The 13,771-nt window shown below is 36.9% G+C and overlaps 2 protein-coding genes across 3 annotated transcripts in view; one reads left to right on the top strand and one right to left on the bottom strand.

Annotated features, from left to right (window-relative positions):
- cltca (clathrin, heavy chain a (Hc)) overlaps positions 1–6,166 on the top strand; it is a 34,409-nt gene extending 28,243 nt beyond the window's left edge. For both annotated transcript variants that reach the window (XM_084105320.1, XM_084105319.1), the window contains exons 23-31: positions 341–613; positions 707–874; positions 1,130–1,279; positions 2,105–2,236; positions 2,329–2,439; positions 2,554–2,724; positions 2,819–3,040; positions 4,674–4,749; positions 4,843–6,166. In XM_084105320.1, coding sequence (XP_083961446.1) covers positions 341–613; positions 707–874; positions 1,130–1,279; positions 2,105–2,236; positions 2,329–2,439; positions 2,554–2,724; positions 2,819–3,040; positions 4,674–4,749; positions 4,843–4,979 — 1,440 coding nt within the window. In that variant the 3' untranslated portion in view covers positions 4,980–6,166. The remainder of the gene's footprint in view (positions 1–340; positions 614–706; positions 875–1,129; positions 1,280–2,104; positions 2,237–2,328; positions 2,440–2,553; positions 2,725–2,818; positions 3,041–4,673; positions 4,750–4,842) is intronic.
- A 260-nt stretch (positions 6,167–6,426) lies between these two features.
- ptrh2 (peptidyl-tRNA hydrolase 2) lies at positions 6,427–8,236 on the bottom strand. The gene is made up of 2 exons (XM_084105322.1): positions 8,155–8,236; positions 6,427–7,231 (listed from the first exon to the last, which is right to left on the bottom strand). Exon 2 carries the CDS (start codon positions 7,227–7,229, stop codon positions 6,699–6,701), a length of 531 nt encoding a protein of 176 aa, XP_083961448.1. The 5' UTR covers positions 7,230–7,231; positions 8,155–8,236; the 3' UTR covers positions 6,427–6,698.
- Between the last annotated feature and the right edge of the window lie 5,535 nt (positions 8,237–13,771).

Below are 13,771 nucleotides of genomic sequence, written 5' to 3'. Positions count from 1 at the left end.
AAATAAAGTGTTACCGTATTATTTATATACTATTATAGTATTTATGAATCATTTGAATTAGCTTTTATTTATTTATTATACAGTTTTGTTAAATGATTTTTATATATATATATTTTTTTTTTCAGATTTAGTCATTTTAGTACGTCAACTTTAACTTGTTAGTTGCCAGGATAGCATTTCTAACTTGCAATTTTTCAATAGTTTTTCGAAATTGTAATTTTATTTAACGATGACAACACTGGTTATTAAGAGAGATGATTGACAGAGCTTGTCTATATTTTTTAGCTAAGACAAACAAAGCATCACATTTGAAGTTCATTTGTATTATTATCGCTCACAGGTTGGAGATCGCTGCTATGACGAGAAGATGTACGAGGCGGCCAAACTCTTGTACAATAATGTCTCCAATTTCGGCCGCTTGGCTTCTACTCTGGTCCACTTGGGCGAGTATCAGGCCGCCGTGGACGGTGCCCGTAAGGCTAACAGCACTCGCACTTGGAAGGAGGTGTGCTTTGCTTGTGTGGATGGGAAGGAGTTCAGATTGGCTCAGATGTGTGGCCTTCACATCGTTGTCCATGCCGATGAGCTAGAAGAGCTCATCAACTATTACCAGGCAAGTTTTGATCCTACAAAAAAAAAAAAATAATAATTCTGCAACTAACAGCTGATCAGATTGAATGATATTGTTTTCAAATGCTCTCTGTAGGACCGTGGCTACTTCGAGGAGCTGATCACCATGCTGGAGGCGGCGCTGGGGTTGGAGCGCGCCCACATGGGCATGTTCACAGAGCTGGCCATCCTCTACTCTAAATTCAAACCTCAGAAGATGAGGGAGCACCTGGAACTCTTCTGGTCCAGAGTCAACATCCCCAAGGTACACAGCAGTACTAACGATGATTGTTATTGCAGATGTTGGTTTGTAACACTCCTCTTTTTTGTTTTAAGAGTCGCTCACTCAGTTCTGTTAAACAGCAGAAGTTCATTGATTTCTTCTCCCATTATCCCCCTCCAGCTATAATTGAATTCAGCGTGTAATCTGATATTCTCTTGTGATCTTGGTGTCATCATCTGCAATGCACAGATGTTACAAAGTCTGTCTCCTTCACTTCTTGACATCTTTCTCTTTCAGGTCCTGAGGGCCGCAGAGCAGGCTCACCTGTGGGCGGAGCTTGTTTTCCTCTATGACAAGTATGAAGAGTTTGACAACGCCATCATCACCATGATGAGCCATCCCACAGATGCCTGGAAAGAGGGACAGTTTAAGGACATCATCACCAAGGTAAAGTTCAACTGCTTTCATAAATCGATAAATTCAATTAACTTCTTTTGAGTTCAAACTCAGTTAACTTTCTCAGTAATGTTAAAACTAAAACAATTTTAATAGGTATAGATTTAGTAGTTAACTGAAATAAAGCTGAAAGAAAAGAAGAAATATAAACATAAGTTAATTAATTTTTAATAGTGTAGTGGGGATAAATATGTTTTATGCATTGAATAAATTACCAGCATCAATAAAGGGTGTAAGATTTGGGGAGTTAAAAAAAAAAAAGGTGTATTGGATACTTATTTTGTACAGTTTGTAAACTTGTCAAATTTCAATTCAAGTCAAATATCTAATTTGTTAACATTTACATGTAGTAAATTATATAATTATTATTAATTATAATTAATATGACAAAATAAAATTGTATTCAAATTTGTCAATTTGAAAAGTGATTGAATTACATTTACATATAGTAAATAATATTTGTGTATAAGTGTAATTTTTATTAAATGATTCTAATTATAAGTTTAACATTAAATAAACTAAAGACATCAGTTGTGAATGTATTGATTTACAAAAAAAATCTATAAAAATGAGAAATGTTGCCTTGGCAGCTAATTTAAATAAAATAAATGATATTTTTGAAGTACTAAAATTATTTCAACTAAAATAAAATGAATTAAAGCTAAATAAATTAGAAAAACAAACATAAAAGCACATAAAATTAAAGTTAAAATATAAGCTAATTAATAAATACTATACTAATATATAATAAATAATACTATAATAACACCAGGAAATGAATTAAATAACAGTGACTGTGTTTCTTGTGTTGTTTAGGTGGCCAACGTGGAACTGTACTACAAAGCAATCCAGTTTTATCTGGAGTTCAGGCCCTTGTTACTGAACGACCTGCTCATAGTTCTTTCCCCAAGACTGGATCACTCACGAGCCGTCAACTTCTTCAGCAAGGTAAAGCAAGCAAGCACAAGGCCAGCTTTTCCAACTTCAGCAACTTCCCCCTATTTAAGATCAGGTAAAACAAGAGTTTTTCATTCCTCCAGGTTAAGCAGCTTCCTCTCGTTAAGCCTTACCTGCGATCAGTACAAAACCACAACAACAAGTCTGTCAATGAAGCACTTAACAACCTCTTCATCTCAGAGGAAGACTATCAGGTACAAACAACACTTTAAAGCATTTTTCTGAAAAAAACATTGAACAGTTATAGTAGCTTATTGCAGTAGCTCTTGTCCACCGCCTCATCTGCTGTTGAACTATCCCGTCCGCAGGCGCTCAGGACATCTATAGATGCATACGATAACTTCGACAACATCTCGCTGGCCCAGCGTCTGGAGAAGCACGAGCTGATTGAGTTCAGGAGAATCGCTGCTTACCTCTTCAAAGGCAACAACAGATGGAAGCAGAGCGTGGAGTTGTGCAAGAAAGACAAACTCTACAAGGTGAGGTGGACAACAGGGTTGTTATATCAGTTATGCTGTTTGTAAATGTGTTGCTGATCTGATCTGATCTGATCTGATCTGTTGTTCTACCCAGGATGCCATGCAGTATGCATCCGAGTCGAAGGACACAGAGCTGGCCGAGGAGCTGCTGCAGTGGTTCCTTCAGGAGGATAAGAAGGAGTGTTTCGCCGCCTGCCTCTTTACATGCTACGACCTGCTCAGGCCTGACGTGGTGCTGGAGACGGCGTGGAGGCACAACATCATGGACTTTTCCATGCCTTACTTCATCCAGGTGATGAGGGAATACCTCAGCAAGGTAAGGACGGGCTTCTACTCTAAAATAGGGTATGAATGTGTGGAGGAACTAAAATGATCAATTATTGTAAATAAACTTGACTAACATTTTAAACACAAACCATTTTTTATTTGTTTATTTATGTTTTATTTATATTTTTTACATATGTTTATTTGTCATTTAGAAAAGTGATTTATTAACATTTACATGCAGTAAATTATATTAGTATAATTTAAAGATATCAATTATCAATGTATCAAAAATAAAAATGTGAATAATTTTGATTTTAATCTTAAACTCAAATTAAACCTTTTTAAATATCTATTTTTCACTTTGAATGTGATTTATTAACATTTAAATACTTTATATTAGTATAATTATTAGAATGGCATAAAATGAACACATCAATTATCAGTATATTATTTGAAGGTCCCATATTGTACACCTTTCTGGAGTTTTATTTTAGGTTTTGATGTCCTTAAGTATATATATTGGCGGTATACGTACCAAAAAACACCTCAAAATATTTATTGGATAAATAAACCTTTCTCAGGAGCTCTGCTAAGAACAGGTCAATTTTGGCCTAATTAATATTCATGAGCCTCTCTTCTGATTGGCCTGTTGTTTTCTGAGCGACGCACGGCCAGGCCAACCATAGGTAACTAGGTTCATGTATGCTGTAGCCTGCTATTAGCAAAACAAAAGACAGAGACTGAGTGAACTCAATCTCACCGTGTTTAACTCAATAAAAACAACAGACACCAACTGTAACTTAGGAGAACAAACAACGTATTTTGTCTTGTTTCCAACAGATATTCTATCAAAGCTTGTGGCAACCATAGACTGTAAAAAACAACACGTCAGCATCAACTTAGCAGCACGTTAGTGTTGCATATCCGTTTACAAACTATAATTTCAGATTATGCTGGCTCCATAATGTAACAAAATGTGTTAGAAGTTTATTTACGGGTTGCGAATTTGAGGTCGGACTGCAGCATCTTTGAGTAACATTAGCTTCTTTGAAAAAACGGCATTGAACATTGCCTGATTGACGAAGCAGTCACTTGCGAAATGTGCAGAACAGACGGTTAAGGTCGAACTAAATTACTGTGGTATTTCCGAACATTAGCCACTGGTCTCTTATATTAATGTTGTTCGGAAGCCTGTGCAATGATGTAGTTTCCTGACATCCATCGACTGAACAGCATTTTCTCGACTTTCATAACCCCTAGACCTGTCATCATGAAAAAAGCCAGGAAATTTCACTTTTGACAATATGGGACCTTTTAAAAATGTTTAATTTATGTTTAAATTGTTAGTCAAATCATTTTTTTATCTATTTGTCACTTTCAAATGTAATTAACATTTTAAGTACTTTATATTAGTATAACATAAAATAAAGACATCACATCACATAAATTTGACTAACGTTTTTTAAATCTCCATGTCATTTTGAAAAGATTTAAGTTACATATAGTAACTTATAATATTATAAATATTAAATAAGTATAATTATTATTAATTATAACTATATTAGTAAATGATATATTTTTGAGTGACTGTATTAATCGGTCTTATTGATTTAAAGAGTTATTCCTAGTCCTCAACAGAAATGAACACACAGACTGAAGACTTATTTCTCTCATGTTCTTAGGTGGACAAGCTGGAGACCTGCGAGTCTTTGAGGAAAGAGGAGGAGCAGGCGACGGAAACTCAACCCATTGTTTATGGTAAAACAATGAATGCACATATGCAATGGAAACTATTTATATTTTTTTAAATTTCATTTTTAATACATTTTCTCACTATCTCCCATTCCTCAGGCACACCTCAGCTCATGCTGACAGCAGGCCCCAGTGTGGCCGTCCCCCCGCAGCAGGCTTACGGCTACGGGTACACAGCAGCGCCCGGCTACCCACAGGCTCCTCAGGCCCAGCCAGGTTTCGGTTACGGCATGTAAGGACCCTCCCCGTTTCCCGCTCGTCCCTCTTCCTGCTGCCGCTTGGTTCGGTCCAGCAATCCCCGTGGATCTCTCTCCCTCAGTCCTCCACCGGTCCGACTCTTACTTTGTGCTCACAACGGGGGATTTGAGCAAATGTTATTCTTTTACTTTACCTTTTTTAAAATGATCGTTTTTTTGTTTATCGTGTTTTCTTTATACCATCATGAAGGACTTTATTTCTATATTGTCAAAGATTTCATTGAGAATTATTTTTTTTTCTCCACATTCCAAATATCTACTAGATTTAATTTCCTGTCAATTTTATCTGTCAATTTAAAGGGGAATGGTGTCTACAATGAGGAGACTTGTGGGAGAAGCAAGTCAGTTTAATTAAAATAAGACAGAAAATCTGATTTGCACTCCGTAGTCAGAGGAAAAACAACTAATGTATCATTTTGATGTGTGTGAGCAGCTTGTTCAGTCTGTCTGCATTTAACTTGTATATTCCAGGAAAGAAAATAAAATCGAGGAAAATGTGACTACCGCCTCCACAAACAAACACTACTCAACACCAGTAATTATATGCGGGTGTGTAGCTCTCGATAAATATATATATAAAAAAAAAGGTTGTTTTAAATGCGTGAAGACACACTCATACGGCATCTTCAAACTTTTTCTCTGACTTATGCAGGTTCACCAGTACCTTTGTTTTCCATATGAAAAACAAACTTTTGTTGTGCAGTATCGTGCTCATTGTGTGGGACCATCTGTTTGAGAAGGGGTAATGATTAAAATATATATAAATATATATGCGGCTCTTCACACCTGTGTGTATTTTACTAACCTTACCTCTCTGTGCTGCAGCGTGTGTGTGCGTATGTCTGTATGCTATTGTTGTGATGTTTAGGTCACTGTAAGGCAGCGAAGTGAGACTAGAAAGCCAGTTTATCCTGCCAGTTGTTCCGAAACTCAATTTACCCTTTATTTGTACAGAAGAGAAATCAGGTTTAAGACAGATTTAAACTCCCTGTGTGTCCTGTACTCAGTTTTCACTGAGTTGAAATTAATCGTACATATACACGTAAATTGTAGAGATCTGATTGTGCACAGAGAATGAGATATCCCCCCTCCCCTCCTACTTCCCCTCCAGATTACCATATAAATAAAGGCTTCTTGTTCATCAAGAAAAATATGGTCTAACCACAGTTTCATGTGCCATGTATTTTTTTTTGTAATTCCTCCCCCTTCATACTCACTGGACAGTTTGATTCAGACACACATAACATAAAGCTTTTAAAGTGGGAATTCATGGTTCGATCACACATGTAAATAAAAAATGTTAATACTCGCGTCTGATTTAATAAGCAGCCAGTTTGTCAAAAATCCAGTGTTTTAAATCTAAATCCTCGCAGGTCATATTAGCATTGTGCAACTGAAAAAGGAACAGGTCATTTTTGCACCAAAGTTTAACAAACAAAAGTCCTTTATTCCATTGGGTATGAGGGGGGTGATTAATATGATAAAAATGAGATTCCCAAATAACTAATTTTCTGTACATAAACTTATGACAAAACAAATGTACTCGTATGTTCAGTGATGGAATGGGTGAACTGTTTACTTAAAATAAATGGTTAAACCTATAAATCAATGTGTCATTTTAACCCTTTTAATTCAAGTTCTCCACTCGTTCTGATCGTATAAAAACTATAATGTCCCATCTTATTTGAATAGTGTTATTCAGTATAGTTTCAAGTGTCCTGTCACTTTGTCAATAAGATCAGCCGGTCCAGGTCCCACGCCAAGAACCGTCCGAGACCCTGGTGCAATTTGGGTTCTTCCAGCATCTTGGATTAAACTGACGGGAAGTCCGACCTCTTTGGCGTGGGTCAGCAGCTCCAGCAGACAGTCCTCGTCTGGAGCCTTGACCACCACTTTGGGCTGGCCGCAGTACTCCCACTGCTTCAAGAGCTCTGGGTTCCTGCGCTGGACCTGCTTGTAGGCGGACACAGCAGCGTGAGAGCACTGTGCCGCCGCTTTACCTTTGCCCATCTTCAGATCAGTTCGGACCACCAGGATCATTTTGAACTCTCCGCTCTCGCCCATCACACTGGTCTCGCTGCCAGCACCGGCGCTGTTTCCTAAAGCCGCCATCATGCTGCGGGACGATCTGCCAAATCGCCCACTGAGATGCCATCCGAGGCCGAGCCCACAGCCCACACCTGCCAGTATACCCAGAGCGACAGGCCCATACAGAGAATCCATCATCATACCTGATGAAATACAAAGAGATTAGCAGTGTTGGGTAAAAGTCAGTGTAATTAAATTACTGTACTGATTACTCTCTCATAAAAGTATTAATGCATTACTTATTACTTTCTAAATCCCTTATCAACCTTGACCAGTTGAACAAGGATAGACAGGAAACTGCTAAAACCCTTACATAAAATTATCATGGTAACCATAGGGTTAATGTTACTAGATAAAGCCGTTATTAGCCAATGGCATATATAATGACAGAAAGATTCTGAAAACACTGTATGGATGAAAACAATTTATTCATCTATTATATTTGTCTTTATATTAGTAGCTAAAACTGTTACTAAAGTTTTTTTGTTTACTATTGTAAGGGAATGTTATAAAACGCACATAATCAAATAATTCATGTCTCAATCACAAGTAAATAATCCTAAATATACTAATAGTCACATCTGACGTAATAAGAAGCAGCCAAGCAAGTATGACATGAATCGATCATATTAGCTTTGAGGTGCAATTGAAAGTACAAAGAGCATATAAAATGAAACTGTATGAGAAAGATTCTGAAAACAGTGTATGGAGGAAATATTTTTTTAATTTCTTTTAGTAACAATAGCCTAATTGTTACTGTGGTATTTTAGAGGAAACTATGGTAATGATAGTAATTTTGGTAAAAGATGTGTTATAACACCCACTGAATCAAATGAACATTAATATCTGTGTTACTAATATTCTATAAAACAAATCCCTGTGCACATGTAAATGTCTCTTATGCCATTTGTCCATGGCAACTCGTGCTGGCAATCAATCTAGTCGGCTTGAATCTAGTATTTAAAACGTGTTCATTTAAACGACCATCTAGATTAAACTAAGTGCTGGTGAGCCTATTCAGAATAAATGTATTTAAGACCACAAGACCACTTGAAATCGGACTCACCAGCAATCAAAATGATTCAGCAACCTGAAGTTTCCAGCAAACTCCACGGGCCGCTTCTTTCAAGCCGACGCTTATTGATGACGTCACGAGCTGGAGTTTAAAGAAACCGCGGAAAACCGAGAAATATTCAGTCAGGTTTGTATAATGTGTATTTTATCCCTATTAATGAATATTGTAATGCGGGCACCTTAATTTCACACATCCTTTTCAGGGACCTTTGATTTTAAAACAGAAATAGTCCACCATCATTACACTGACTAGGCTAACGTTAAATGTGTAACGTTATTTGTCTTGATGCCTATTTATGCCTATGACATTTGACATTGTTAGAGTGATTATGTCACAAAATCGAGGAACCTGCTTACCTAGACAGCATTTTTGAGCATCATGGGTTAGCTATATAGGCCATTTAAAGGCAGGTGGATGCTGTAACAGCTGCCTATCTACCGTACTCCCACAATTAGGTCCCAATCTCTCATCCGGGTACTTTCAATTCTTTACTCTTTTGAACCCCTGAGGCCCAACCTAATTTAAGACAGTGTACAGAAGCTTTGAAATCAGACACTGTTTTTGGCCTAGCCTCTCATGGTTTTGCACCCTTAGTGTAGCATTGGGAGAGCAGGTGTGCTCAGGATTGTGTAAGACATTATGGACAAAATGTTCTTGATTCTGACATTTAAGATTGTCTTATACCTGCTGGCTCTTTTTGTTGTTGTTTATCCAGGTTGATGTTCATCTGCTGGTTTGACACCAGCTGTGAAGGTTATCCATCCTGGGTGAAGGCACTATGTGAAATCTGTAATTGTAAAGAATCCAAAAATGAATAGGCTACAATTACAAATGCGCGTTACATTATGTTAGGCATGCATTTCAGCAGAGAATTTGTAGGATGGGTCTGTTTTTTTGTGTTTTTGTGTTGCTGCACTTATTTTTTTGTGTGTTGCTGCCTACTGAATGTTTTGACAGACAAAAGAAAGAGATGTGAAAAGATCTGGTCCAAGATGAAAACCGCCATCAAGCGTTTTCACAGCAAAGGGCAGTACCTTACGCAGTGATGGCACTGGTATAAAAACGTTTTGTTTGCGTGATGTCAACTCCCTGTAGTACTTGGAGTTATTTTCGGTGCATTTGTGGTGGGCCTCAGGGTTTTTTGTGTGGTTGGTAACTGAAACGAGAGTCTTTATATAGACTGTCATGCCACTGGCCTATTTAGTGCTTGTGAGATTTCACAAGACTAGGGTATCGTTAGGTGCACAAATACACATCCTTCCTGTGAGTTTGTCACATGCAATCTTTCAAATTTAAAGAGTTAGTTCACCCAAAAATGAAAATTAGCCCATAATTTACTCACCCTCAAGCCATCCTAGGTGTATATGACTTTTTCTTCTTTCAGCCAAACACATTCGGAGTTATATAAAAAAAAATATCCTGGCTCTTCCAAGCTTTATAATGGGAGTGAATGGTACCTTAGATTTTGAAGCCCAAAAAAGCGCATCCATTCATCATAAAAGTAATCCACGCGGCTCCAAGGGGGTTAATAAAGGTCTTCTGAAGCGATGCGTTTTTGTAAGAAAAATATCCATAACTTTATAAAGTATAATCACTGGCCGGTAATGGCTGCACGTGAGTCTAGTTCCGGCAGAAGAGTGAACTCTGTCCCGACACATGATGTATTGATGTATTGAAGTTTAAAATGAATTTTTAGAGAAATGTCGAGGGATTTCGATATAAGAGAAGAGGAGCTTGAGTTTGTTTGAACCGCGAGAGGCATCTACTCTCACCTAAGCTTACGCTACAGATATTTTTCGTACAAAAACGCATCGCTTCACTTTAGAAGGAATTTATTAACACCCTGGAGCCATATGGATTACTTTTATGATGGATGGATGTGCTTTTTTGGTTTTAAAATCTAAGGTACCATTCACTCCCATTATAAAGCTTGGAAGAGCCAGGATATTTTTTTATATAACTGTTTGGCTGAAAGAAGAAAGTCAAATATACCTAGGATGGCTTGAGGGTGAGTAAATTATGGGATAATTTTCATTTTTGGGTGAACTAACTCTTTAAAGTCACAATAAAATCAAAATTGACAGTATTACAGCATTAATTATATATGATTTATTCATGCACAAGGGCATTTTAAAAAAAAATCAACTTGCATTAAGTTGATCCAAGTTCTTAATCAAGTTCTTGGATTAAGTTGAATAGCAAACCACAGCCATCCAACGATTTAATCAATTCCCAAAGGGAAAAAAATCAAGCCCCAACCAACATTTTTTCTTATATGAGAAGCTGTTTCACTCAGGTATACATCACAATAGGGAAGTAAAGACTATTGCAACTTCCGTTTCATGTCGACTTCAAAGGGAAAGTTCCCTCAAATTAAAATTCTTTCATTTACTCACCCCTTATGTCATTTCAAATGACGTTTTTTTCTGTAGAAAGTTTTGCACAATCTCTGAGATGGTCACCATCTAATTTAATTGTATGGAAAAGGGCATTGTGATCACTCTGCTAAATATCTCATTTACACAGTACTAAATAAGTAAGTAAGTCATGGAACAATATTAATTTTTAGGTGAACTGTCATTTTAATGACAATGATGGGATGTTTAGGTCCCAGATTAAAAATAAAAATAAAAATAAAAATATTGAAATGAACAGGCAAACCAACAAATGGTTTTAGCTGTACAAAATGTGGGTTGCATTCTTGTCTTGGCATCCATGCTGATTCTGGCAGTGCAGATGGTTGTGTCACTGGGTCATGCACAGGTCTGATTGGGTTACAGTAATTTGCAAAACACAGAAAAGAACCTCAGCCACCAAAATGATCAGAGAAAGAGAAGTGAGAACAGACAAGACTGTGAATGCAGATGCTTCCCTTTTCTGCCTTCCTCTGTGTGGGCTTGAAAGACATTTTAAACATTGTGATTTTCTGTCCCTCAGGTGCATGAATATCTATAATTAGATGTCTGAAAATGGGACAGAGTTAAAGATTCCTTGAAGAACAGTGGGACTGTGGGACCAACATAATCAGAGCTCTGGAAAGACAGGTCAGCCTTGCAGGCTTTCTTCTAATGTACTCATTGACCTCACTATAACAGGAATGTGCACACTTAATGTAGTTCCTTTTATAAGGCAATTTTCAGTCTATCTATCTATCTATCTATCTATCTATCTATCTATCTATCTATCTATCTATCTATCTATCTATCTATCTATAGTTTATAGTTATTGAAAGAAGTATCATGCTTACCAAAGCTGCATTTATTTGATTATTAGAATATAAAATAAAAGTAAAATTGTAATATATTTTAAAATGTCTGCGATGACAAAGCTGAATTTTCAGCATAATAACTCCAGTCTTCAGTGTCACATGATTGTTCAGAAATCATTCTAATATGCTGCTTTGGTGCTCAAGAAACATTTCTTATTAGTATCAATGTTGAAAACAATGTTGAAAACTACGTGATATTTTTGTAGAAACCATGATACGTTTTTTTCAGGATTCTTCAATTAATAGAAAGTTCAAAAGAACGGCATTTATTTGAAATAGAAATATTTTGAAATATTACTAATGTATTGTCACTTTTGAATGATAGCGTCTATATACACTTTTTTTCAGACAGCATAATGACAGAATCCCCTCTTATGTGTGCATACAAATGTACAATCTGTAGAAACCATGGATAGGAAGAGGTTTTGTGGATGAGGCCAGTCCTGCTGCGGTACATCCTGCTACAGACATTCATGTTGTACGAAGTTGCTCAAGAGGTCAAACGAATTAGAAAAAAACTTGATTCTTTATGCCTTAAAAAGATTAAAAAATCACCATTAACAGTGTCATTTACATCTTAAAGCCTCATCTTAATCCAATAAATACACTTGCAGTGGTTCTCACAAATCAAGAATGACATCTAACTGTAAGTTAGAGCCTTTGCCAAGATGGTCTGGGTTTATTAAAACCCCCTGAGATTATTTTAATAGATTTTGTTTCAGTTTTGCAAAAGAGGCTTGAAAAAGCTTAGGTGTTCTTGCGAAACAGCCTCGGGTATGTAATACCAGTAGTTAAACACTGGCCTCTGAGCGGTTTCCTCCCACACAGCTGAATGTGATAGACTGTGTACTCTACGTGCTCTTCAAGAGCACATACTGTTCAAGTTCGCCACTTTAATGTTTACATAGTGCGATGAGCATGAAAAATTTGTAAATATTGCATTGTTTTTACTTTTTGCATTAGATAATACACTTTCAGCCCACCATCTTCAAACTGACTGACTACTTTTTGCTCAGGGGCTGATAATGTGCAGCTTTAATTGTGCTTTAACTGGCAAGTTTACATGGAAAAACCCATCTTTCATGCGAGAAACTCAAGTCGCCTCTCAGCATGTGTGGGAGCGTTTAATCAGGCGAAATGCCCTGACTCGTAAGACTGACGTGGAAATGATTCTAATATGACTAAGTCTGACATTCCCGGACCAGGCGTCTGACTTTGGCTTTTCCAAAACTGCAGCACCCAATTGACGCAAATGACTGCTTCAAAATAGGCCAACGGATGCTCCACTCCCCTGAACAAGATCCCATTTGTCCACAGCTCATTTTTAATATGAAAAGGGATAGTTCTGCAGTGAAATGGTGCCAATGTTTTATCTGATCAGACTTTTAAATTGACTTTTGTTGGTAACCTAATGGAGTTAAAGGGATTAGTTCACCCAAAAATTTAAATTCTGTCATCATTTAGTCACTCTCAATTCGTTCCAAACCGTTATGATTTTTCTTCTTCTGCTGAACACAAACCTGTACCGACTTTTAAAGACTTTAGATGTCCGCATCTAGTTTACTTTGTTGTCAGTATGCTATTGCATACAATCATCTATTTATTTGTGTACATTGTGTGCGGCCAAATGTGTACCGTAGTTACGGCCTTGTTTTCTCCTCTTTACTGCCGTCTCTCTTCAGGCAGTACATCAGAAGTTGAAGCTGAGCCTACTGTTATGTAACAATTATAAAATCTTTCTATCTATTTTTAGACTTCAATCTTGTCAAGTCTTTTAGAAACGACGATGAGCTGGTTTTGATCTTGGATCACTTTGTGCATGGATTTGATTGCATTGAAACCTTAAATTATGATGCTGTTATTTTAAAGATTTTTATTTGTTTTTTTGTGTGGTTGCGTAATGCCCTCTCTAGCTCAGCACAAAAACATGCCTTGACATCTCCATCTCTTCCACATAAACTCTAATTATTGCTAAACCTGACACCAGTGATTTATGAATGATGACTTTGCAGATTTTATATCATACTTGTATAAACAGTTTCTACCTGCATCTGGCAAAACATCACATTAAAACAAAAAACCCTATATATATTCAAATCTTTAAAGGGATAGTTCACCCCAAAAATGATCATTCTGGCATCTTTTACTCACCCTTATTCCTGTATTACTTCCTTTCTTCTGTTGAACACAAAAGAAGATATTCTAAAGAATGTTTCAACTGTTTTGTCCATATAATGAAAGTCAGTGGGGTCCAAAACAACATTGTGTTCCACAGAAGAAAGTCATACAGGTTTGAAACAACAGGAGAGTGAATAAATGATTACAGTTTTCATTTTTGGG

The sequence above is a fragment of the Abramis brama genome (genome assembly GCF_963993115.1).
Source record: "Abramis brama genome assembly, chromosome: 25".
Classification (NCBI taxonomy): domain Eukaryota; kingdom Metazoa; phylum Chordata; class Actinopteri; order Cypriniformes; family Leuciscidae; genus Abramis; species Abramis brama.
Note: the sequence above shows the minus strand (reverse complement) of the source record. Positions and strands in the feature narration are given on the sequence as shown.

Bases quoted from the DNA above. Each gene is read 5' to 3' on its own strand.
- ptrh2 (XM_084105322.1), bottom strand. From the start codon at position 7,229: ATGATGATGGATTCTCTGTATGGGCCTGTCGCTCTGGGTATACTGGCA.